The sequence below is a fragment of the Strigops habroptila genome, chromosome Z, assembly GCF_004027225.2.
Source record: "Strigops habroptila isolate Jane chromosome Z, bStrHab1.2.pri, whole genome shotgun sequence".
NCBI classification, from domain to species: Eukaryota; Metazoa; Chordata; class Aves; order Psittaciformes; family Psittacidae; genus Strigops; species Strigops habroptila.
Window position 1 is genome coordinate 90,977,636 of NC_044302.2, and position 25,228 is coordinate 91,002,863.

General features: G+C 55.9%; 2 protein-coding genes across 3 annotated transcripts; both read left to right on the top strand.

The window, feature by feature from the left end:
* The first annotated feature begins 12,870 nt into the window (after nt 1–12,870).
* Nucleotides 12,871–16,491, top strand: LOC115601055. The gene is made up of 8 exons (XM_030470573.1): nt 12,871–13,017; nt 13,444–13,668; nt 13,876–14,166; nt 14,340–14,437; nt 14,498–14,688; nt 15,332–15,359; nt 16,153–16,261; nt 16,391–16,491. Exons 1-8 carry the CDS (start codon nt 12,906–12,908, stop codon nt 16,489–16,491), a joined length of 1,155 nt encoding a protein of 384 aa, XP_030326433.1. The 5' UTR covers nt 12,871–12,905.
* Nucleotides 16,492–18,684: 2,193 nt separating this feature from the next.
* LOC115619829 lies at nt 18,685–24,920 on the top strand. Of its 2 annotated transcripts, XM_030512723.1 has the most exons (11): nt 18,685–18,878; nt 19,790–20,032; nt 20,240–20,530; nt 20,749–20,846; nt 22,134–22,332; nt 22,752–22,863; nt 22,984–23,230; nt 23,360–23,399; nt 23,683–23,788; nt 23,901–23,947; nt 24,686–24,920. In XM_030512723.1, exons 1-10 carry the CDS (start codon nt 18,767–18,769, stop codon nt 23,941–23,943), a joined length of 1,491 nt encoding a protein of 496 aa, XP_030368583.1. In that variant the 5' UTR covers nt 18,685–18,766; the 3' UTR covers nt 23,944–23,947; nt 24,686–24,920. The 2 variants fall into 2 exon arrangements, with proteins under 2 accessions (XP_030368583.1, XP_030368582.1); XM_030512722.1 differs by having other exon boundaries at nt 19,790–20,530.
* Nucleotides 24,921–25,228: the final 308 nt, after the last annotated feature.

Genomic DNA, 25,228 nt, shown 5'->3' on the forward strand with positions numbered 1-25,228 from the left:
CAAGGCACCACAGCAGATATGGGGAGTCCTCGTGAGGTATCTTGGAGAGAGAAGCTCAGGACCAGTGCCTTTTCAGGGCTCCTGCTGCTTACAAGTGACTGGGTTTAAATCCAATTAAGTTGTAACAGATAAATTAAAGCCCTGGAGATGGCCTTGTCTATGGAAATTGCCATGGCAGGATGTACTGTCCCTTCTCTCTTGAGTGCCTGTAATTCTACTGTGCTATTTCCACCACACTGTGTTCTTGCCTGGCACAGCAGTGTTCAATTTGAGACATGGCTAAAGGTCTCCGTGCCCCAATCCCTCCTGTGGTGCAGGCAGGTACACTTTGAGCAGCTGGAGCGAAGCCAGGCAGAGCTGAGCCTGCAGCAAACCCTAAATTAAACTTCTCAAGCTCCAGTGAGGAAAAGCAGGAAGGTCTCAGTGGCTCTGTGGAGCTGCAGGTGGGAGAGGAAGGAGGCTTTGTTCTCTTATCCCTTCTACTTCTGGACTCTGCACCATCCCCCTCTCTTAGGGAAAAGGCTCAGGGCTTAAACATCTTCTCCCTGCCTGCTGGTGATGGTGCATCACACAGGCAGAGCATGGGTGAGCGCCTTCAAACAGCCCATGGTGGCTGGTGCTGGAGAGGTGCAGGGGATGGGGGTGACCTGGGGTCTGGGTGCAGGGCGGTGAGGGAAGCAGGGGAGCTTCCACACAGAAAGACTGGTCCTTGCTGCACTCCCAGCTCTATTCCAGCACAGCTCTGTCTGGCATCAGCCAACAAAAACCCACCCTGACCAAAGGCTTGCCCTGCTCAGAGCCTCAGAGCCAGACCTGCAGCATTCTTCTGCTCTCGCTCTCCCAATGCGTGAGAGCCCATCTGCCCTGGTTTCACTGGGGATGGAGTTATTTTTCTTCCTAGTAGCTGGTGCAGTGTTTTGCCTTTAGTCTGGGAATAATGCTGGTAACACACTGATGTTTTTTTTGTTGCTCAGTAGCACTTACTTTGGTTTTTTGTTTTGTTGTTTTTCCCTTTTCCATGTTAGTTTTATATCTCCTTGTTTTTTGCCTTATTATTAGTAGTGTTATTATTATCAGTAGTATTATACTGTACTTTAGTTATTAAACTGTTCTTATCTCAACCAATGGGTTTACATTCTTTTGATTCTCCTCCCCATTCTGCCAAGGGGAGGAAAGGTGAGTAGTGGGTGGCTGTGTTGTTCTGAGATGCTGGCTGGGTTTAAACCATGACACCAGCCATACCTGAGGCTTCTTCTCTGCAAACACACAGGAAAATCAATAGCTGCTGTTGGGGGGGGAGTAGGGGGGTGTCCGGGGATGGCTGTGCGGAGTGTGTGTGAACCTGTGTCAGAGCAGGCACAAGGCTTCATAACAGGAGGGTTTTCCATGCTGGAGGGGTTGTGCAGACCTAGAGGTGAGCAGGACAAGGAGCATCAACTGACTCAGATGACTCCTTTTGGTGCTTTCTCCCAGAATGTGGGTACAGCCTCTTGGTCCCAAGCATCCTCCTCACCCTTTCCCCTGACAACCTCTGCTCCTCTCCCACACATCACTCAGCAAATCTCTACACTTGCCTGTGCCCTGCACGTTCATGAGACAGACATTTCCTCTCCTGCCCCATAGGAAACAGGAGAGGGGGGCACAGCAGTGTCTGCTGTAACCTGCTAAGGAGACATAGTCGGCGTGAGGAGCCCAGAGTACATGTGAGAATGTCCCAACCCCAGTGATTCATGTGCAGCCTGGTTATGCCCAACAGCACACAGTGCAGGTGATGCAGCAGGACTACATTTCCCATCACGCTGTGCTGTGTGTTGTTGAGCCTGGTGAATGCCTGCACCATGGCTGCAAACTGCAGCAGCTAATGTCCAGCTGCCAGCAGGGACTGGTAAACTGGTAAGGTCCTCACCATGCAGACACATTGCCCCCGTTCCCTACCTGTCACTCCAGCTGCAAGGCCAATGCAGGGCTTATCTGCAGCAAGAGAGCTGCAAGTATTTGTTGTGTCATGGATTTTCTACGAGCAGAGTCAGCACAGCACCTAGCAGCATTTGCTCACTGCCTCCTGTTATCTCCTGTTGATGCTTCTCATGCCTGGGTGCTGGTATCATCACATCTGCAGAAGCAGCATCTGCATCCCATCCCTATCTCTTAGTGGTGGGCAGTGATTTCAGCTCCCTGCTCTGCTGTCCTCAAGCCCCAGTGCTTCTGCCAGGATGTCAGGGGACTGAGCAGCCGATGCCTGAATCCAGCTGAGTGTGTACCTGCTGGGAGCCCTGTGGGGTGTGAATGTGAAAACATTGCAAACACTGATAAAACAAAACCAACCACCTCTGGAAAGGAGGGGCGGGCAGCTGTGGTCGTGCCTGCATCACTTGCGACCCACAGTGACGTGACATGCATCCAGGTGAGCACAACTACATCCTTGTAGTGCAGAGAGCTTCACTGGTCACCAGGAGCTGGTCACCTCACATCAAACAGATAGGGACAATGCCTCCAGCATCTCTGACCCTGCTCCTGATCCAGCCTGAACAGCCTATCTCTCTATACCTGCTATTCTTCCATCATCCAAGGGTGCCATCAGGTAACAGGACTGCTCCTTGTTCTCTTGACCTGGCCCTGGGAAATGGGGCTCTCAGCAGCTCCACACTCACCCCAGGAGGCTGTGCCAGCCTTGCTCCATCTCCTGCATCTTGCCAAGCTATTAGTAACACTCCCTAGCCACAGCACAGCATCCTGAAGGGCTTGTGGTTCTGCCAGATGTAAGCCAGGAGCAGAGATGCCAAGAACCTGGTCTGGCTGCAGTGTGGGCTGACTGGGACCACATCAGAGCAGTCCAGGACCAGCATCAGCTGAGCTGGTGGGAGCAGCCCTGTGACCCACAGCATCAGCTGCAGGAGAGCAGGGCTGAAAGTGCTCAGTGGGTCTTGGCCTCGGGGAAGTGGGTCTTGGCTCCTCACCTGTGGTTCATCACTGCCCTTTGATCTGCAAGGCTTGATGTTGCTGCAGGGAGGAACAGCACAGCAATGTGGAGGGAAAGGCCAGTGAGGGCATGCATAGCTCAGCACAGTGCCTGCCAGACACTCACAAGAACAAACCCACATGCACAGTCCAACCCCAGAGACCCTGCGTTAACAAACCAACATCCTCAGCCTTGCCCTGACTTCCTTACCCATCCCAGAGCTGACAAAAGGAAAACATTCTAGGGGCTGCAGAAGCATTCCCCTGTGAGCTCTGAGCTTCTGTTTGGGAAGGGTGCATCCCACCACAGCAGCATGGGTGAAAGACCCCTGTCCCTTCTGCTCCCCTGTCCCCAAGTAGAGATGGTGGAGCCCTGCTTATTCTTCTAGATGTCTGAGCAAGAGGTAGGTGCTACTTTTTTTCGGTTGGAAGAGACCTTTTGAGCCAGTGGTCACTCAGGCCACACCTGTGTGAGTAACTCTTTGGCCTCAGCATAGTCCTTTAATCATCCACTCCACTCGTCTGGTTCCCTGACACAGTTTTGGCCTGTCTAAATAGGTCAGCTTCAAGGGAGGCCATGAGCCAGGGCCATTCCCAGGAGGAAATATGGACACAGCCACCTCCAGGCAGAGAGGATAGCTGAGCTGTGTGCCTGCATTCCTGCAGCTACCGTTCCATGATTCTATGGCCAGTTCTTTGTGCACCAGCAGGACTGGGAGCTCCCTGTGGCTGCGGGCACTTCCCAGCCCTTTTCCTTGTCCCCATGCCCTGTCCATACCCTGTGTGGAGCATGGCCCGGTGTGGGGAGAACAGGCATCTGTGCTGTGTTCAGTGTGGAAGCTGCTGTCAGGCTGCTACTTGCAGCCGATTCAATCACAGCTCTTTATTGCTTCTCCCGCCTGTTGAAAATCTCATTAGGTTTAGCACGCTCTGTGAGCAACACTGCCAGCCTTTCACATCTACAGTCCTCTCCCATGAGTCACCATGCTCCACAGGGCTGAAAAACCTCCCTGCACCCCAGCATACGTGGACAGGTCTGGCACAGACAAGATGTGCTGGGCTCTTTCACAAACACAAAGGCAAGGAGGTGTGTATTGTTCTACATGGGGACATCTGTACAACACAGCAGAGTGAGGGAGCGGGGCTGTCCATACACAGAAACCTAGATTAGACATTAGGAAGAAGTTCTTCCCTGTGAGGGTGCTGAGGCGCTGGCACAGGGTGCCCAGAGAAGCTGTGGCTGCCCCATCCCTGGCAGTGTTCAAGGTCAGGTTGGACACAGGGGCTTGGAGCAACCTGCTCTAGTGGAAGGTGTCCCTGCCCGTGGCAGGGGGTTGGAACTGGATGAGCTTTAAGGTCCCCTCCAACACAAACCATTCCATGATTCTCCGATTCTATGAAACTACAAATTAGTGCCGTCATCATTCTGCTAAGGACCCTGAAATAACAACTGTGATCCTATGAAAACAAGGATGGAGTGTGGGTCCTATTCAGCTATGTTGGTGCAAACATGTGAGGCTGATTGTCCCAAGCCAGCAGCAGTTGAAGCAAATCATACCTGAGCTAGGACAAGTGTTGGCAGTGGTGCCCTGACCTGGGATCTGTGCTGGCACCAGCAAAATGCAGAGCTGAGATGAATGGGACAAGGCTTTGATCCTGCTGTGCCCTGCACGCTAGAGCCCTGTTCCCAGGCAGCACCTGCATGTCACCACAGCACAATTAATACCTTTGATTATCGTGGCCTAATTTCTGTCCACCTGTGTCATGGGTGGCTGGTCACCCCACCCTGAAGAGCTCTTGCTCTGATTGCACCAGCACTGGACAAACTGGTGTCCTGGGGTAATTACACCCGGTGCTGCAGGCTGTGGGTGAGCCAAGCATGTCACCACCGGTCCAGCACCTGGGATGTAAGTCACACCATGATGCATGGCGATGCCTTTCTTATGGGACATTCAGGAGCATCCGTGTGGATGCCCTGAAGCCTGGACTCTCATGAAGTAGGGCCATCGCAGGCGTTGTCTTGCCAAGCTCCCCAGAGGGATGCTGATCTCCTCCTCACAATGCCAGCCAGAGATTTGACTTCCTGCATGGAAGGGTGAAGCAGCATCCACCCTTCTTCCTCACTGCCTCCCTTCTGGTACCTGCCTCCCCAGCCTGCTTGTCTCAGAGCCCTGGGCTCCATGGGATTTCTGCTGGCCTGAGGGAACAGGCCAGGCTAAGTGGGGGTTCTCCACGGGAAGCTGTTGCATGATATAGGACCTTCTTTATGTCCCCAGGTCAGCTGTGGCACTGCTGTAGATCTGCTCAGGATCTTGGCTTGATCCTGGGCTGGAGACGCACGTGAGTTTATGCACGTATTTATACAACAAAGGGCAGCTGCTCTCTGGGCACTGTGCCATACCCACCACTCACACTGACTTACCAGGGCACAGTGCCCTCCTCCCTCCTTCTCCTGCATTGCTCAGACCCAGCTTTGATCAGAAGCAGGTTCTGCAGGGCCACACACTGAGGAAAGGAGTGAGAGGGGCCCAGAACAGACCTTGGCTTGTGCTCTCATGGTGGCCAGGCATCCTGGGATGCATCATGCGGGAGCTGTGCCAGCTTGGATCCCCCCTGGTATCTGTGATGCCTCCTCCAAGGCATCATGGGTGCAGCACCATGCAGGACAACGGGGCTGTGCAGCCCCCAGAAGACCAGCTACCACCACCAGATGTGCCACCTTCCCCTCCTTCAGCAGCCACTGGCTCCATTTCACCAGGGAAGCAGCTGCTTGGCTTTTTCTTCCCTATTCATCTCGTTCCTTCCGTGCTCAGGATATTTTGGGCACTTCTCTGTTCCCAGCTACCCTGGGTGGCATAGGCGGTTCCTCAGGATTTGCTTTCCTCAGGAAGCTGTACGGGCTGAGAACCGAAAAGGGGAAATGCCAACCCCTTTATTTAAGACTCTGTATGGAAGGAGAGGCTCATGACTCCACCACATGCACACCATCAGTGGCCTATGAAAGAGAGCTGTGATGAGTGAGGCCAGCACATGGGCTTGGGTGGAACATTTGAATGGGAGCAGTGTGGAAAGGCTTGTGTGATGAAGGAGGTGGAGGGTGGAGGGCTTGTCTAGGAGATAAAGAGCTGCTCCATTTGGGGAGTGAGAGGGATCACAGGCAAGATATGCCAGAGGGCAAATGGAAGGATGTGGGTATGAAACACGGGTACAGAAAGAGCAGGTCCGAAGTACTGATCTTGGTGCAGAGAGAAACAGCACCTGCAAGCAGCAGGGCTTGGGGGCAAACTAGTTAATTCCCACCTCCTGGGCTTAGCCAGGCTCCCTGTCCAAGAACCAGGGCGGGATGTGCTGAAGATGGCCCTGGGGATGGGAGCAGGAACGTCTGGACCACACGTGGAAGTGTGGAGCTGGAAAGCCCATTGCTGACCACATCTTCCTCAAACCAAAATGCATCATCCTACGCCTCCCCAGCCTTACCCCACCCTGCTCCCAGCTGCAAACAGCTCACGTCCAATTCTGTGTGCTAACAATATCTTTATGGGCGGTCAGCATGTGCATGGCTGGGTGGGAGAGGGCTGTGCTCTGACAGCGAAGGGGAGCAGGGTGTATTTGGGGTAGATGTGTGCTGCAGGACCTGGGCAGGATGGGTGGGGGGCCATGGGCTGGCTGCCACTGCAGAGGGATGTGTGTCACGACGGCAGTGCCAGGGCAGAGAGTCTTGCTTGGCTTGGGTCCATGCTTCTGTGGAGAGGGGTACACGGAGGGTATGCACAGATGGAGCCAGAAAGGTGGGGAGATGCTCACTGTGGAGAGCAGGCAGCAGGTCCTGCTCGCTCCCTTGGAAAGAGGTTGCTGTAGCAGGCAGAGCAGAGGGGAAGGTCTCGTGGGACCTCACTTGCAGCACTGTGTGCAGTTCTGGTCTCCTCAATGTAAGAAGGACATGGAGCTGCTGGAGCAAGTCTAGAGGAGGGCCACAAGGATGATAAGAGAGCTGGAGCACCTCCCATATGAAGACAGGCTGAGAAAGTTGGGGCTGTTCAGCCTGCAGAAGAGAAGCTGCGTGGAGGCCTCAGAGCAGCCTTCCAGTATCTGAAGGGGGCTACAAGGATGCTGGAGAGGGACTCTTCATTAGGGACTGTAGTGATAGGTCAAGGGGTAACGGGTTTAAACTTAAACAGGGGAAGTTCACGTTAGATATAAGGAAGAAGTTCTTCACTGTGGGAGTGGTGAGGCACTGGAACGGGTTGCCCAAAGAAGTTGTGAATGCTCCATCCCTGGCAGTGTTCAAGGCCAGGTTGGACAGAGCCTTGGGTGACATGGTCTAGTGTGAGGCATCCCTGCCCAGGGCAGGGAGTTGGAACTGGATGATCTTAATGTCCTTTCCAACCCAAATCATTCTGCAATTCTATGATTCTATGGTTATCCATCCCCCAGGGCCTGCCGCAGCTCTGCCCAGCACCCAGGAGTGCCCTCCTGGGACCCCTGCACCCGCATGACGCCTCCACTATAAACCCCTTGTCCTGGAGCAGACCAGACCATGCGCAGACCTGGTGGCTCCAGAAACTGCCTTGGGAGAAGAGATGGCAGCTTTGGGTGGCCAGTGCCACAAGAGGGAGTCCCTGCCCCGGCCAGGGCCACCATCTGGGTGACAGCAACTGGGCCCCCAACTGACACCAGTGCCACCCCTCTCCCAGGCCAGCATGGGTCCCTGCAGACCTCCCAGATGTTTTGTTTCTTAGGTAGACTGTGATAACCCATCACGGTGAAGCTGTCACTGTTGGGACCCTCGTTCTGCCTCCATAGGTGTGGCGTTGTCCTGCCAGCTCTAGGGGGGGACATGCTGTAGGGGACCAGGATGTCTGGGTTTCATTGTCCCCTTGAGGAAGGGGCTGTAGGGTTCCTAAGTTCAGGGTGGCATGGTGCACTGGCCTTTGTCCCCCTGATCGCTCTGCAAGATCCCTGCATGGAAGAAGGTTCAGAGCTGGTGGGGTTGGGAAGGTTGCTGGAGGGGTGAGGAAGACCCCACAGCAGGGCTTAAGGCTGGGATATAGCTGGGATCCTGCATGTGTTTTCCAGCTCTCCCTGCCAGAAGAGCCCCTGGGCTCTGGCAACATGGGCTGCAGCCCTGGCTGAGGCAGATGCTGTGTCCTGGAGAGGAAGCAACAGCATGTGGGGACCCCAGATCACAAGGGGTCCTTTTCTGGTGCTGTGCAGAAGCAGACCCCTGCCTGGGGGTTACCCTTCCCAGGCCTGATCCTGACCCACCACCTTCGGGATGGCATCCCAGCCTGGCCTCAGCCCACCCCATCCCCATGGCTGTGTCTGATGATCTATAGGTACCCCTCACAGCAGGCTCCCTTTAAGGACAGGAATGGGATAGGACAGGGGATAAAGACCAAATATGTATTTATTACTTGCGAAGTCTGACACAGGAATAGACTTGGGCATAGGGGAACATCGTGGATATGTTAACAACAAATCCTGGTCCTCAAAAGCCACAGCTACTTCTCCTTTCCTTGTGTTTTTGTGGATGGTTTTGAGTGCTTAATGTTCTTCCCTATGAATCAGAAGTAAAACTGACTATAAATTGCAGGTGATTTGGGTATTCTCTCTTCAGTCTGAAGGTCTGAGCCCTGTTAGTTCATTGAGGACTGAACTGGACCTTCAGGAAACAGCCTATCAATCATGTTTACAATGATCAAATGAACTGCCTTGGGCCCTCAGCCCCGTTGAGAGGAAGGTATGTGGCTTGTCTGGCTTTATTATGTGCAAAAATGTCCACATACATTGTATGCTATAACAGGAAATCTGTGTTAGAAAGCATCTAAGATTGTTGAGATTGCTCTATGAGACTTAGTCCTGCTGCAAGGGCTAAGGTGGTGTGTCAAAGTGGCAGCGTATGCACAACCCACACATGCTGTGTTCTTGGAAGCACAGCAAGAGGTCTCACAGAACCGGAGCTCATCATCTCCTGTTGATCGTGACATGCTGAGTTGGATTCATGAGTTGCTGTGTGACTTGACAGTCCCCTGGAAACCTTCTCTCATTTGAACTCTGCTTTGTGGTTCCCAGTGAAGTAAGGCATCATTTAACTATCAGCCCTAATGTTAGACTGTAAAAGCGAGGCGTATGGCTGAGTGCGCTGGCTTTCAGTATTTCTGCATCATTTTTCTAGTGCATGCTATGCACCAAGACAACAAATCTCAAAAAATGATAGATTTCTGAGGAGGCCAAACGCAGATTGCTAGGCTCCAGTGCATTTTAGCAGAGGGGGAAAGAGAAGAAATACATTTGCTGTGCTAGGAAGCCTCTTGCACCACAAAAATGTACAAAAATGTACATTTTTGAAGCTTGGCTGTTTTCTTTCACTGTTTTTCATATGTCAAAGAGAGGCAGTGAGAATTTCTACATCTAACACTGGGATTTTATGATACATTACCCAGTGAGTGCTGGCTGTGGCCATTCTTCTGGGTGCTTGCACCTTTCCTGGCTGCACAGGGATAAGAAAAGCCTGGTTCCTAAAGCCCAGGAAAGCCCAAAGAAACATGGGGGGCATAACACAGAGCTGCTGCTCCTCTTGCTGCAAGCTTGCTAGAAGACTTTACCCCATAATCTCACAACAGCTGTATGTGAGACAGCTGGACTGGATGTACTGATGCTTCTAAATGGACCTTAGGAGAGATTGAGACTTCAGAACCCCATTAGTATTGCTGCTCTACTGGGGTAATGCAGATAGATACATAAAGCACTGTCTTGCAGTGCTGAGGACGGTGGTTCCTGCGAAAGGATCTGCCATGAAACTCCCAGCTGTATGGGTCTGCACCTCTCCTGTGCTGGGTTACATAGATACCTTTACCGAATGGCTCAGACCAAGTCCTGCCCCAGGAGTTTTGCCCTGCGAGGGCTGTTTCTGGCCTTTCACTTGGTCCTTGCCCCTCTGCTGCTGGCATAGGGGCAGAAGGACCTTGGTTCCAAGAACCAGGGGGAAGCCACAGAAGCAGGTAAAGAGCAGCTTGCACCTCTCTCTTTATAGAAAAGGTTTTGCTGCTCTGCTACCTGCATATTTGCTATATGACTTCACCCCATTCAGCCCATAGCAGCTGTGTTGGGGAGGATCTGAAGCTGGTGTCTGCTTCACTCCTGAGACACTTGGGCATCTGTCAGGTTGTGGTGGATGGAGGTCAGCAAACCTTGGCGTGCTAGGAGTTGCAGTGTCCCTCCAGTGGGTAGTGTCCCTGGGAGCAGGAGGTGGATGGCTCTTGTTGCACAGAGGACAGATGAAGAAGCCTTGGCAATTAGAGCAAAAGGCAGCATCCTTATTGCAGGGGAACATGGTGGTGGTATTCAGCAAAGATGTGGGGGGCTGTGAGATGAATCCCTGTGTAAGCGGGGAGGCCTGCTCTATCCTGTAGTCCCTGGAGTTGGGACGGCTGTAGTTTGGTGCAATTGTTGCTTAACGGTGTTCTGTTCTTTGTCTATACCAGGAGTGCTAGCGTTACCTCCTGGGTCTCTGCTGGGCTGCTCCTATGGACTATGTGGGCTTTCCTACAGAGACTGTGTGCTGTGTCCCGAGGTTGCTGGTACCCGCTGAGGTCCCTGAGGGGCACAGCAGGAGCGGCCGCTCTTTGCACAAAGGGCTGGAGGGGCTGAGGTGAGAAATGAGAGCAGAAGTGGCCTGCCAAATCATCTGATATGCCATGAGTCAATTACCCATCGCTGGTGGCTGGAGGGATGCTGTGCTTCCAGCAATGGGCAGCCCTCTGCTACCCAGGGCAGGATGGAGCCTGTTCCACCCAGCTCAGTGGCAGCTCCTGCCCCTTTTTCCCATTCCCCACAGCCCATCCCTGAGCTGGAGGAGGCTGTGGTGGCCTTGGTAGAGACATTGACGAGGGGAGATTTATTGGATCTGTGTCTGCAGAAGCACAAAACAGAGGTTCTGGCTGTTATCCTCTACTGTGAGCTGGCATCTGCAGCACCGAAGGAGGCTGTTGGAGTCTGGATTATGGGTAGCCCAGTAGATCTGCAGGCAGGAGCAGAGCTTGCCTCCTCCTGCACCACCATGCCCCAGCAAGGCTTTTGCTGCAGTCTATGCTCTTCAAGTGTCATCAAAGAATCATGCTGGCCATAGATGTGTGCTTTTTTCCCCCTTTCTCTTTGTGTCCTGCGTCCTTGCTGTTCAGGGATAGCCATGGACATCTGAATGACCTACATGCATTTTCTAGACCAGCACTAGGCAACAAAGGCTCGCATTAGTTGCTGACAGTGCCTATGGCCCAGTTTTGCTCACCTTCCCACTGAGCTTTGCATGAGACAGCCTCGTGCTCCCATTACTCTCACTTACTGTGCCACAGCTGTTTCCTTACCAGCTCCTGTTGATTTTTACTCCTTTGGGAATGCAACCTCCTTGTCCCTGTGTCCTCTTGTATTGCAGGTCATCGTCAGCCTCCTGACTGAGCCAGGCTGTCCTCTTCCTCCATCCTCCATCCTCCTTCTGTAAGGGTGTTTCTGCATAGCCGTTCAGGTTATAGAGCACATTGGCGACAGCCAGACCTGTGTCCTGACAACTATTGATAGGGAAAAAACATTCTCCCCACTGGTGGAACGTACTCTTTGAAGAATGGTTCATTTTCCCATAGCAGAGGATGTCCCTGGTCAAATACTTGGTACTCTGATGGGGTGGGAAGAATCCTGGATCTCACCTTGTGAGGGTGTATAGCCTCCTTCAGGGGGGTTTAGTGATGGGAGGGGAGAAGGTGCATGCTGGGGATGCCTGCCTAGGCTGGGACTGAGCCAAGGGATTCAGGAGTGTCAAGCTTTTGGCTATCACGGTGCCGTGTGTGACCTGAGGGCGCTGTGAGACCCAGCTGCAGGGGAAGGAGTTTCCTATCTGGACAGCACGTGGGGTCTCAAAGGATCGGGGTGGTGGCCACTGTCCTTGGCAGTGGAGGGCCAGAGTGCAGGGTTGAGGTGATGGTGTGAGAACCTGCTACCAGACAGGGGAAGTGTGGTGATGCTCCTCGTCCAGCGTAGGAAGAAGCCCATGCGTGCTAGCTAGCAGGAAGTGGGCAGTTGTAGACAAACGTGCAGCTGAAGAGAAGTGTTTCATCTCAATTTAGGAGAGGCCACCTCCTACCCTGATACCTCTTCATGGACTTAGCTTGAACTGGGTGAGCAAATCTAGGTGATACGTCCACTGGGTAGGCTCATTTTGGGTGAAAAGGCTGGGTACATGGAGTAGGGTGTGAGCTTTGTGGTCAGTGCTGTCAAAGCAGATGTGGAGGTTTGAAGGCTGGTTGTCGGGGACCATCACCCCTCTAGAAAGGGTTCTTCACCCCCTAGGACTCAGAGCTTGTGGAACGTGACTCTGCCTGCTCTGTCTGGGCCACCAATAAAGGCTCGTGCTGCTCCCCTCTATTCATCCTGGGCAGGAGTGTGTGCTGTGAACGTGCTGAGGCCAAGCTGAGGAACAAGCGTGGTCTTTGCTCCTTTGCAGCCCCTGCCTCTGATCTCCCAGCCCCTGGTGTAAGAGATGTTCACATCCCCATTCCTACCCCTGCTTCTTGCCACTTCTTCAAGTGCTTTCTCTGAGGTCCTGAGGTGATCACTGAAGAGAAATGCAGTGTGTCCTCACAGCACTAAAACCCACACTGGGAAAAACATGGATATTGTCACAGAAACAGCAGCAGTGCTTTTTGAATGCACTCTGGTAACTGGAGGGATTTGGGTGGAAACTCTGGGATCTTGGTGGCAGGGGTTCTTCGGTTGAGTACCACAGCCTGGGTGAAAAAAGGCCTCTAAAGGCAGCAGCATTGACACTGCTGGGAGGTTCCCACCATGAATCCATCCATATCTCATGAGATTTCCCCATGTGCCGGTTTCATTTCTATGGGCTCAGAGGCAGTGATTTGGGCTGAGATTTCAGTCCTCCCTGGGGGCTTCACGCTAGCATGGCCCTACAGTTGCTGGCTCTGAGGATTCTCTTGGTCCTTGTACCTCTGCTGGCAGCACAGGGCCTGGAAGAAAATAATCACATCGTCAAACTACTGCCCAAGAAAATAGGTAAGAAGTACTTTCTCTTCTTCCCTGAGAGGATTTTGCTGCTCCTCCTCCTGCAAATCTGATCTGCATCCTCACTGCCTGCACAACCCTGAGGGCTGTGCGAGCTGGGGTGTCTGCTCACTCTGGGATGCCCTGGGGGCAGGAGCTATGGGTGCAGTGAAAGTAATATGGGAAGAATGGGACTGGGCTGGAGGATCGCGAATGGGTCATGGTCTGCAGCCGGCCTGTTTGCCAGTTGTTCCCGGGAGGCTGCAGACATGAATGAGGCATGAATTCATGCATCATGAATTAGGGGATGGGTATTCATGGAGCAGGGCTAAAGCTTTCTGTGCCCATGTGAACCCAAGGGACACTGTGCCTGCTAACATGTCCTGGCTCACCTCGGCACCTCCCACTCCAACTAACACCCACTGTCACCTCCACCAGAAACGTGCCAAAGGCCCCAGTTGGCACCAGATCAGGACAATTACAAGAAGAACGAAGAAATGGTGCTGAGTTGTCCTGAGGGTTTGCAGCCATCCTTCACCCATGCCAGATGTTGGAGGGAATTCCAGTCCAACAGCAATGAGAAATCTGAATACAGAGAAGTTTGGCTTGGAAAGGACAGCAGAGGCCAATGGAAGCACATTTGGTCCAAAGTGGAGTGCATTGGTAAGGGAGGCATCAGGAGCTCTCCTGGCTGCCCCATTCTGCCTGTCCTGTATGGTGTCCTGGAGTTCCATCTCTCACTTTGCTGTCAGGGAAGAGGAACCTCTCTGCTGGGTCTATGCGGAGGGAATGATGGGGACGATGAAGTTTGGCTGCAGGGCTTGGAGGGGAAGGGAAGGCAGCGACCTTCTCACAATGTCTCCTCCACAGAGGTGCTCCAGGTTGACCCCGGGACCCTGGAGGTTTCCAGCACCAGCATCCAAGTGAACTGGACCTGCCGGGCGCCTGAGGCGTGCTCGCGCATGCGGGCCACGTGCCGGCTGGCAGGGCCTTCCTCCCCTCCGTGTGAGGCTGAGGAGGTGCCGGGAGAGGAGATGCTCCATGGCCAGGAGGGGACATTCTCCTGTCCCGCTCTGCAGCCCTTCACTGAATACAGTGTCACCATCTCCCTGCCGCCCAGCACCATCCTGTTCACATGGCTCTTAAGGAGAAAGGAAATGGGTATGTTTACAGGAAATGTAAATGTCCCCTTCACCTGCAGTGTTGTCACCCACTGCCTGTGGTGCTGTGCTGGGGTCGGGGCTGCTTGGATGCTGTGGGGCTCTGGGGAAGGGGCTGTGCAGGGCTGCCTGTCCCTGCTCTGGGCCTCTCATCAGCCCCTCCTGTGCTTCCAGTGCCGGACAAGCCAGAGCAGCTGTGGCTGGATCCCAGCACGGGGTCCCTCAGCTGGGAGCCGCTGCCCTCCTGCAAAGGGGAGATCATCGGGTACCAGGTACCAGGCAGGAGCAGGAGGTCGGTGCTGCTCCGCACCAGCTCCTTGTTCTTCCTCTAGCTGAGCATCACGGCCAGGAGAGCACACGATGGCAGCGTCCTTGAATCCATGCGGGTGCTGCTGGACCGGTCTGTCGCTCGGCACACACCAACTCATCGGTCTCCTGCAAGCAAATCCACGGTGTCAGAGTGGGGTCTCGCACGGCTGGTGCTGGGGCTGCCTCGCTGCTGGAGTTTCAACCCACGTCTTGGGTAATGGCTTTTCTGCCCTGGCTCTGGCTGAGGGGCCTCCAGAGGGGCAAGCACTGAGCCTGAGCTGTGTGTGCACCCACTGTGTCCCCATCAAGGCGGTGGCTGTGGGGCTGGCGGAGTCCTGCCTCGGGGGGTTGCATCGCCTGGTCCCCGGAGCCGCTGCATCGCTTCAGCCCCTGTGTGTGCATGAGAGAGCAGAGCTGGCCCCTCTTCCACTAGAGGAGATGACACCCATCCCTGCCTTTGGGTACATGGGGGCTTGAGCTCAGACAGCAGTAGTGCTGCTCAGCCTGGCTCTGTGAGTCCTCTTGCAGTGCTCAGCCTGGTGGAGCGGGATGCCAGACCCTCCTGTTGTGTATGTGAGACAGGGCAAGTCCCTGTGCTCCAGAGCATCCCTCTGCCCTGCCCAGCATATGGGAAGGCAGGGCAAGACTGTGCCTCGCTGCCTGTCCCTGCAGCAGCCAGGACATCAGGGCCTGGGCACTCGTGTCCACACACATGCACACAGTCAGGGCCATTGCTGGTCATGGTCTCAGCTGTGGCACCCACTCCTGGCTGCATGTCATGCCTTTGTGCCTGTGGCCTGGCTCAGTGGTCGTGGTAGCAGTGGTGGTGATGGTGTTGCTGGTGTCCCTGTCTGCAGGGATCCTGTGGTTCGTGCTGTCCCGAAGGTGAGAAGGCAGGAGCCTTGGAGCTGCCGCTCTGCCTCGGGCCATGCTGTGCTGTGGGGTGTCTGGGGATGGAGACGGGGTTCCTCCAGCTGCTCCCACCCTTCTCCAAGCACAGAGGATGAAGCTGGCTGGTCCTACCGTAGCCTGGCTATAGGGCTCCACTGGGGCTTGTAAGCATCTTCCTTGGGGCTGGGGCAGGGGCCGTGTTTGCAAAGAGCCCCCCTCCCTTGTAGCTGTTGCTGCCAGCACTGCTGTCCCTTGGGGTGCTGTGGGCAATGCCTGCCAGCTCCCGAAAGACCCAGAGGGAAGGTGTGCAGAGCCCTCCGTGCCTCTGCCGTGGGGTTCAGCAGGGCCCTGGACCATGTCAGCCTCTCCCCAAGTCAGGAGTGCCCTTTGCCTCCCCAAGAAAAGGAAAAGGAAGGCTTTGCCCAGCACAGCTGTGGAGGATCATTACACAGGTAGGGTCCCAGAGATGCTGTAGGGCTGGAGCTGGGAAGGGAGCAGGTCTATGAAGGAGAGCCTGTTGCCATCCTGGGGTGGCTGCAAGCAGCCCACATGTCTGTGGCCGAGCTGCCAGAGCAGCATGTCCTGCGTCTGTGCCCTCTGCTGAGAGCCTCACCAGCAGCTCCTGGCTGTGTCCTCATGGTGCCAGTGCGGTTGGGAGCTGCCCCTCGTGCCATGGGCATGCAGTGCCTCTGTCCACCCCTGCTGCCCTGCCCGTGTGTGTCCCCGGGTGTCCTGCAGCCCGCAGTGCTGCTTCCTGCACGGCTCTGCCCTGCTCCTTCTCCTGCAGCATCCCTCACGCTGCTTCTGCCGTGTCATCCTCCCAGAGCTCCGGCCCTATGAGAACTTCAGTCATTACTGCATGATCAAGGAGATGCTTCCACCAGAGGAAGATGCAGGTAGGAGATGGATTGCTCTGCCTGTGTTCCCACACATGGCAGGGAGAGGATGGAGAGTGGTGGTGTGAGCTCCCCACGCTGCCAAGGACACACAGCAGCCTCTGTCCTTAGCGCCCTTGGTCTCTGCAGGTAAAGGTGTCCAGGCTGGAGAGCTCTTGCCCCAGTCCCTGCCTGTCCTGGAGTCCTCAGGAAGCAGTGAGAAAAGTGAGGATGAGGACAAGATGTGGTAGACGTGCAAGGCTCAGAGCTGATGGCACTTCCCACAGCTGCTTCTTGAGGCTTGATCCTCCACCACTGGAAGCAGGACCTCGTATGGCTTGTGCTGGGTTATTGCTCCCCCTCACATTGCTCCCTCATCAAGCTCCAGCATCCTGTGTCACAGAACAGGAGCAGCCCAAGGCCTGGGAAAACCTGTGCCAGCAAGGACATGTTCTGATAGTCCTCCAGTGCTCTGGCAAAGCCATCTCACCCGCACCCTGGTACTTGCAACTGTCCTCTGAGACAGCAGCAGCTTTCTGCGTCCCAACCCCTCTTTCCCTGCTCTGTACCCCGATATCCATTCAGAGCCTGGCCTCTGCCTATGTTTGGCCCAGCCGTGCTGCCCTCTCAGCTGTGCTGATGCATCAGACAACCAATAAATTGTCCTGGTTTGCAGGGGCTGCCTGCCCTGACACAGCTCCCACCTTGTTGTGGTTCCTCCCTGCTTTGTGTGTGAAAGCCCTGTCCCTGTGAGTCTTCACGGTGGAACTTGGTCTTGGCTTTTCCAGTCCCTGGGAACCCTGAAGAAGCAATCTCAGGAGCTGCTTGCTCCCAGAACAATGCTTTGGGTTGCTGCTCCCCATCCTACAGGACTCAACTCGGCCTAGGTGGACCTCTGTGCCAGTCTGTGACCCCCTGCGTGGGTGCTGGTGCTGGTCTCCCACGTTGTGAGGTGCAGCTGGCCCTGGTCCTGTTGGGAAATGCACATCCTGCATCCTTTGGGGTCTTCTTCATCTTGGCTGGCGCAGCTTGGTGCAGCTCCAAGTGTCTCCTTGGTGAGGAGCACACTGCCGGTAGATGAAGCGTGTCCTGGTGAGGAGTACACTGCTGGAAGATGGGACATCCAACCACTCTCTTCTCCAGCCTCTTTTTCTAGCCTGGGATGACCTGCATGTGCCAGTAGACGTGTTTTGACAGCCCTTCATGTGAGCTGTCTGCCCATCATCATGGTACCTGTAACTGGCCCCTGGGACCAAAGCGTCCCCTTCCCATGGACTTTCTCTGGTGTGACCTGCATGCATGCTGGAGCATTCACGGGTACCGGGGAGAAAGGGGAAGAGGGACCTTAACCCAGTGTGGCTGCTGCTGGTTGAGAAAGGGGAATGTGCAGGGTTGGGATACGGGAAAACGGAGCGTTGCTTTGTGCTCCTGCCCACCCTGTGTTGCCTCACTCCCCACTCCATATCCCATATCCAGTCAGACCCTGGGCTGCTGGGCTCCTGGCTCTGCCTGCTCTGTCTGGGCCACCAATAAAGGCTTGTGGCTTGGAGGGGGCTGCCTTGTCCCCTCATTGCCCTGAGGGGTCTTGTCCCCTATGGGGTGCTGAGCTGAGCGCACCTTCTTGAGGGAAGTCTATGGGCTGCTGTGGCCTGGAGCTTCCCCAGGTCTTTATGGCTGTGCTGGGCAGCTCTGACATGCGTTTGGATGGGATGTGTGTTGGGAACCAGTGAGTGGTGGTGCTCACTCTGTTCATCCCGGGCAGGAGTGTGTGCTGTGAATGTGCTGAGGCCAAGCTGAGGGACAAGTGTGGTCTTTGCTCCTCTGTAGCCTCTGCCTCTGTTTTCCAAGCTCTTTGGCATTTGGGATGTCCCAGGAGGTAGAGGACCTCTGAGAAAGCATATGAAGGACTGGTGTTAATCAGGGATAGGAACGGGAACGTGAACGGCAAGGAGTGGACCCGCTCGAGAGAGACCAGCGGAATCCACGGAGATTATCTGAGGGCTGGAACAGCTCTGCCATGGAGACAGGCTGAGAGAGCTGGGCTTGTTCCGCCTGGCAGCTTGCATCCCCATTCCTACCCCAGCTTCTTACCAGCTCTTCAAGTGCGTTCTCAGAGGTCCTCCACCTCCCATGATCATTGAGGGGAAGTGCAGTGACTCATCACAGCACTAAAACCCTCAAGGTGGCATTGGGAAGAACATGGATATTGCCCTAGAAATAGGAGCAGTGCTTTTTGAATGCGCTCTGGTAAGTAGGAGGGGTTTGGGTGGAAACTTTGGGATCTTGGTGACAGGGGTTCTTCGGTTGAGTACCACAGGCTGGGTGCCCCTGAGTGCCACAAAGTACAGCAGCACTGACACTGCTGGGTGGTTCCCTCCCAGAAGAGGAACACATCTCTATCTCATGAGATTTCCCCATGTGTTTCCTTCCTGTGCCTGCCAGTCTTGCAGTCAGTCGCTGATGCTTGGGCTCAGAGGCAGCGATTTGGGCTGAGACTTCAGTCCTGCCTGGGACCTTCATGCTAGCATGGCCCTACAGTTGGTGGCTCTGAGGATTCTCTTGGTCCTTGTACCTCTGCTGGCAGTGCAGGGCCAGGAAGAACCTCATCCCAATGTCGAAGGAATGCCCAGGAAACCAGGTAAGAAGTGTTTTCTCCTCTTCTCTGGAAAGATTTGCTGCTCCTCCTCCTGCAAGTCTGAACTGCATCCTCACTGCCTGCACAACCCCGAGGGCTGTGTGAGCTGAGGTGCCTGCCCTTTCTGGGACACCCTGAGGGCAGGAGCTATGGAGAGCTGTGGCTGCACTAAAAGGGGTGTGGAAAGGATGGGTTTGGGCTGGAGGATCAGGAATGGGTCATGCCCTGCACCGTGCCTGTTTGCCAGTTGTTCCCGCGAGTCTGCAGACATGAATGAGGTATGAATTCATGCACCGTGAATCAGAGGAAGGGTCTTCATGGAGCAGGGGTAACACAGGGCTTGTGGCAGAGAAAAGGGCAGGAGGTAGGGTAGTAAAGCAAGGGATTTGAATGGAGAAGGCATTACTCATCCCCATGGACCACCGCACAGTGGCGTGGGACAGAGGTCAGGGATTGACTGAGCCAGCCAAGAAGTGTATCAGGGGCACCTCTGGTCCCTATGGGAGGGATGAGCCATGGCTGCAGAGACCTGCATCCCCGCAGGGCTGGTGGTGCCATGGCCCACCAAGGGCAGCCTGAGCTATGGGAGGACATGTCTGCAGGAGGGCCTGGAGGGGGTCTGCTGGTGCAGGCTGAATGTCCTGGGAAGCTCCCTGCTGTGCGCTATGGAGGAGGGAATACAGTGTCCCTGGGCACAAGGGTGGATGGGGAGATTCATGGATGAGTGGCCCTTCGTGCTACAGGTACACAAGGAGAGCCGACCCCAACCACCCTGACCAAAGGGTCTCATCCTGGCAGAAGGACATGTCACCTTCCCTCTCCCTCCAGGGCCTGATGGATTGCTGGGGATTTCTCTCCCATGCCCCACCTCAGCACCTCCCACCCCAACTAACACCCACTGTCACCTCCACCAGAATCATGCCAAAGGCCCCGGTGGGACTCAAGGCTTCGGCTGGAACCAGACCAGAGCAATTACGTGAAGAACAAAGAAGTGATGCTGAGCTGTCCTGAGGGTTTGCAGCCGTCCTTCACCCATGTCAAATGTTTGAGGGAAGTCCAGTCCATCAGTTCGGGGAAACCTGAATACAGAGAAGTTTGGCTTGGAAAGGACAGCAGAGGCCAATGGAACCGCATTCAGTCTAGAGTGGAGTGCATTGGTAAGGGAGGCATCAGGAGCTCTCCTGGCTGCCCTGCTCTACCTGTCCTGTATGGTGTCCTGGAGCTCCATCTCTCACTTTGCTGTCAGGGAAGAGGAACCTCTGTGCTGGGTCTGTGCGGAGGGAATGATGGGGATGATGAAGTCTGGCTGCAGGGCTGGGAGGGGAAGGGAAGGCAGCGACCCTCTCGCAATGTCTCCTCCACAGAGGTGCTCCAGGTTGACCCCGGGACCCTGGAGGTTTCCAGCACCAGCATCCAAGTGAACTGGACCTGCCGGGTCCCTGAGGCGTGCTCGCGCATGCGGGCCACGTGCCGGCTGGCAGGGCCTTCCTCCCCTCCGTGTGAGGCTGAGGAGGTGCCGGGAGAGGAGATGCTCCATGGCCAGGAGGGGACATTCTCCTGTCCCGCTCTGCAGCCCTTCACTGAATACAGTGTCACCATCTCCCTGCCGCCCAGCACCATCCTGTTCACATGGCTGGTCAGGACCAAGGAAACAGGTTTGTGCACACGAGGATAGGAGATAAGAGACAGGCTGGGGATGTGTCCCAGGGGAGGGTGGATTAACGTCCCCTTCACCCACAGTGTTGTCACCCACTGCCTGTGGTGCTGTGCTGGGGTCGGGGCTGCTCGGATGCTGTGGGGCTCTGGGGAAGGGGCTGTGCAGGGCTGCCTGTCCCTGCTCTGGGCCTCTCATCAGCCCCTCCTGTGCTTCCAGTGCCGGACAAGCCGGAGCAGCTGTGGCTGGATCCCAGCACGGGGTCCCTCAGCTGGGAGCCGCTGCCCTCCTGCAAAGGGGAGATCATTGGATACCAGGTACCAGGAGACCAGGGGCTGCCTGTGTCCTCCTCCCCTTGGCACCTGCCTGTAGCTCAGTGTAGGCAGCTTGGGGACAGTGGGGACGGAAAGCTGTGATGACCCGTGATTCCCAACCAGTTTGGGGAATATCTGGCTGTGATGAGCAAGAGCATTTTCTGTCTCATACTCGACATTCCTTGTGGTGTGCAGTTGCCCGGGGAGGAGGGGGGTGCTCCCTGCCCTCCGGGCTTCCTTCCCGGATGTGCTCAGCCTGGGGTTTTGCGGACTTTGCAGGTTGGTGTGCAACACTTGGTGACGTGTCTCCTGTGGGGGCGTCTCAGGGTTTCCTGTGCTTCTTGCATACTTGTTTCTGGTTCCTGGCACAGCGATGCCTGTGTTTTGAGTTGTTCTCTGTAAAACCCTTTCTTCTGGCAGAGCTGCATCATTTCTGTGAGCTTTCTTCAGTGCATGGCTAGAAGCAGCTCCTCTTTTTATGGGTGTGGGGCTTCTCGCAAGGTGCATCTCTGCTTTCTAGCACCCTTACCAGTGTGCTCAATGCCCTCTTTGAAGACAGTCCTTTCCATGGAGTGACAGGGATCCAGAAGACAAGCTGGTTCTTAGTGTCCCTCTTGAGAACCCAGCAAACAGGGGCCCTGACAGCATTGGTTGTGCATCTGTTCCAGCTGGTTCCCTGCCCCCAGACACCTCTGTTTGCAAAAAGAATCCTTTCTTCTGCTTTCAGTTAGTTCCTTTGTCGCATATTCCCAAGATGTGATTTCCATAAAGACCCTGACAGAAGCAAGGATGGCCTGGAATCTCATGAGAAATTCAGATGATGCATTGGCATATGGAGAGCCTCCATCTGTATCCTTTGTTGGCAGGCTGTCTTCCTCTTTTGATGTAGACAAAGCGTTCAGAGTCCAACCTTGCATGAGGGGAAAGAGAAGCCAGGTCTCCTCTGTGGGGCTGTCATCACAGCGCCTGTGGTGTTGCCATACCGATGACCTGGCCCCAGGCTCACTGCACCTCTTCAGACAAACAGGCTCCCTCCTGCCCTCAGCTCCTCACCCAGCCTTGCTCCTTTGCTTGCAGCCGCTCTGACATCTGGAGTGCTGGCTCCACATCCCTCCTCTCCTCCTCCTGCCTGCTTTGAGCTCCACGCATGGGGCCAAGGCTCCTGCTGGTTCCTCGCCCAGGCGCGGAGAAGGGGCCGCTTGCCGGGCGCTTTGCTGCGCCCCGGTGCGCTGCGGGCAGGCTCCCAGGGGCAGGGGGGAGCTGCCGCCCCAGCCCTGTCTCTGTCCGCAGCTGAACATCACGGCCAGGAGCGCGCAGGACAGCGGCTTGCTGGAGCTGGAGCTGGAGCGGCTGCGGCTGAGCAGCTCCGTCACCGCGCACCCGCTGCCCGCGCACGGCCCCGGCAGCAGCTACGTGGTGACCGTGCAGGGACTCACGGCCGCCGGGGCCGGGGCTGCGGCGCTCTGGGAGTTCCGGACCAACCGCTCGGGTAACGCTCCCGCTGCCCTGGTCCCTGCGGGGCGGCCACGGCGGGTGCCCGGCTGCGGCAGCTCCTTGTGCCCATTCCTGTGTCCATCCCTGTGCCCATCCCTGTGCCCATTCCTGTGTCCATCCCTGTGCCCATCCCTGCGCCCGTCCCTGCGCCCATCCCTGCGCCCGTCCCTGCGCCCGTCCCTGCGCCTATACCTGCGCCCATCCCTGCGCCCACCCCTGTGCCCATCCCTGCGCCCGTCCCTGCGCCCGTCCCTGCGCCTATACCTGTGCCCATCCCTGTGCCCACCCCTGCAGCGCCGGGAACCGGGCACCAGGAGCTGTGCTCTGCAACCTGTGTTGCCCGGGGCTGCCCCTGCTCCTCTCACAACCCCCCGGATGCTGCCGCTGATGCTCACCCCGGCTCTCCCCCTCCAGACGCCCCACAGCCCCTGGACATGAGCTGCCGCACTGCCCGTGACATCTCCTCATCCCAAGGGACGGCCGTGCTCCCCCTGCACCCCATCGCCTGGCACCCCGAGCTGCCAACGTGAGTGCAGCCCCCGCAGCTCTGCTCTCCGCAGCCCACTGACGGGTTCCTCACCCGCAGCCACCTCCATTCTGCTCTCCCAATCCCCGTCTCCGGGTCCCTCTCACCACCTCCTTGCAGGGAGCACCAACTGCTCGTGGCTGTGATGCACAACAGCACGACGGTGGAAGGCGTCTGCTCCGGGGAGCCGCAGCCCTTCAACGCCAGCCAGCAGCCCGGTGCCTATGTGGCCGCCGTGCTCAACCTCAGCACCCCGATGGACTTTGTGCTGGGCGACGGGACCCGCGGGCAGGGTTACCACAACGCTGCCCTCCGGCCGGGCTGCAACTACACGGCCCTTCTCCGCGTCGTGCGCCGCTCGCAGCAGGTACTCTCTTGGGGTCCTGCTCCGCAGGGATGCTGCCAGGGCATTCCGTGGCCATGGGTGGGAGGCCTTTGTCTCAGGAGGCAAGAGTGGACTGAGGTCTCCTTCCCATTCTTCTCTCCCTTCTAACAGGCAGAGAAGTTCACCTGCATCTGCTACAGCTTTTCTGTTGGTAAGTGGGCTCCTCACTCCCTGTGCCCGAGCCTTTCTCCTGCATCTTCCCTTTTCCCAGTCTGATCTCTTCCCATTGAGAGGATCTGGCTCAGCACAGGAGCAGTGGGGTCTGTTGGGGGTCAGAAGAAACCTTCCGTTTCCAATACATGGGTGATCCTCCATCCCAGAAGAAACCTAAGTCAAGACACACATCTACACAGTTGTGCATACCCTTTTCCATTGTTTGGGACATTGCCAGAGTGTGGCTCAGGCTGTGACACCCACTCCTGACTGTGTGTTAGGTGCAGAGCAGCCTCCAGGCCTGTGGCTTTGGGCTGTGATTGGGGTGTTTGTGCTGTTGGGTATCCTCCTGGTGTTTGCAGGGATCCGGTGGCTTGTGCTTTCCAGGTGAGTAGGAAGGAGACGGGTTCAGCAGGTCCGTGGGCAACACCTACAGACCTGCTGCAGGTCTATGGGCAACACCAAGTCTCTTACCCAGGACTTTCCTTTGCCTTTCCAGGAAAAGGAAGTTTCTGCCTGGAAAAGCTAAGCAGGATAATTAGAAAGGTAGGAAAACGCAATTCCCTGGACCACCATCACAGTAAGGGATGTAAGACTGAGTGGCAGCTGGGAGGAGAGCCTGATCTTCAGGAGAAACATGTACTCATCTTCCTCACTGACATGTCCCCCTATTTCCCCAGCCTTATGGAGCCAGGGATGGCCAGGGTGGCTCTGACCACTAAGCCCCAGGTGGCAGCACAGCTTGGCTCCAAGCAGTGCTCCCAGGCTGGAGCAGGGTCCAGACAAGATGGGCATCCCAAAGGGTGCCTTTTGGCTCAGCCCTTTGAGACACCCATGGCTGAGGCACCCACTGCCCTGTGCCTGCCTCAGACACTCACGTGTGCAGGCTGTGAGCTCCCCATGCAGTCAAGGGCACGCAGCAGCCTCTGGGTGCCCTTGGTCTCCGCAGGTAAAGGTGGCCAGGCTGGAGATCAGCCACTGCAGCCCCTGCCCAGGGTCACAAGAGACCCTCAGAGCAGTGAGATAGCGGAGAACATGGGGAGGATGACCCCAGCCCAGTGCTGATGGCTGCTGGGATCCCTGGCTCTCTGTGGCTGTGACCAGCACTGGGGGTTCCATCCAATTCAGCAGAGCTAGAGAAAAACAGGAGACCAAGTGGGTTGTGAGCTTCCTCTTTCCTCACACCCTTCACCTCCCAGCTTTCGCTTACTGATGTTTTAAGGTCTTTGAATGGGGCTGTCTGTAGTTTCCTCTTTTGGGTTTTGCTTTAATTTTTGTTTCCAGGAAGGAGGAACACGTTTCCCAGTTCCTGACTCACACAGGCTCAGGCTGAGGGATGGTCCATGCTCCTGCCATCTCCTGGGTTCCCAACCCCTCTCCCTGCTCTGTCTGCTAATATTCAGCCAAACCCAGGGCTCTGCTGGACCTTGGCCTCATTGGGCTGCCTTCATGACTCTGCCTGCTCTGTCTGGACAACCAATAAAGAACTGTGGTTTGAAGGGGGCTGCCTGCCCCACTACAACTCTTGCCTGTCCCCTCATTGCCCATGTGGGGCTACATTCCCCTTCAGAGAACCGACTGCACCTTGTTGAGGGGAGGCCATGAGCAGGGCTGCTGTGACCCACATCCCCAAGTGGTACCTGACAGTCATTCCAACCCCCAGGGCTATGCTGGGCAGCACTCACATGGGTTTGGATGAGGTGCATGGTGGCAGTCAGTGAAGGCTGAGTGGTGTGTTCTGTCCCCATGCTGTGGCCAGAGCTGAGGGACCTATGTGCTCTGAACTCCTTTGCAGCCCCTGTGCCAGGTCAAACCTGGAAGGAAAGT

Coding starts and splice junctions, on each gene's coding strand:
- LOC115601055 (XM_030470573.1), top strand. CDS start 12,906: ATGGCCCTACAGTTGCTGGCTCTGAGGATTCTCTTGGTCCTTGTACCT. Junction 15,360..16,152: donor TGGTTCGTGCTGTCCCGAAG/GTGAGAAGGCAG, acceptor CTTCTCCTGCAG/CATCCCTCACGCTGCTTCTG. Junction 16,262..16,390: donor TCCACCAGAGGAAGATGCAG/GTAGGAGATGGA, acceptor TGGTCTCTGCAG/GTAAAGGTGTCCAGGCTGGA.
- LOC115619829 (XM_030512722.1), top strand. CDS start 18,767: ATGGCCCTACAGTTGGTGGCTCTGAGGATTCTCTTGGTCCTTGTACCT. Junction 20,531..20,748: donor GGTCAGGACCAAGGAAACAG/GTTTGTGCACAC, acceptor CTGTGCTTCCAG/TGCCGGACAAGCCGGAGCAG. Junction 23,789..23,900: donor CGGTGGCTTGTGCTTTCCAG/GTGAGTAGGAAG, acceptor TTGCCTTTCCAG/GAAAAGGAAGTTTCTGCCTG.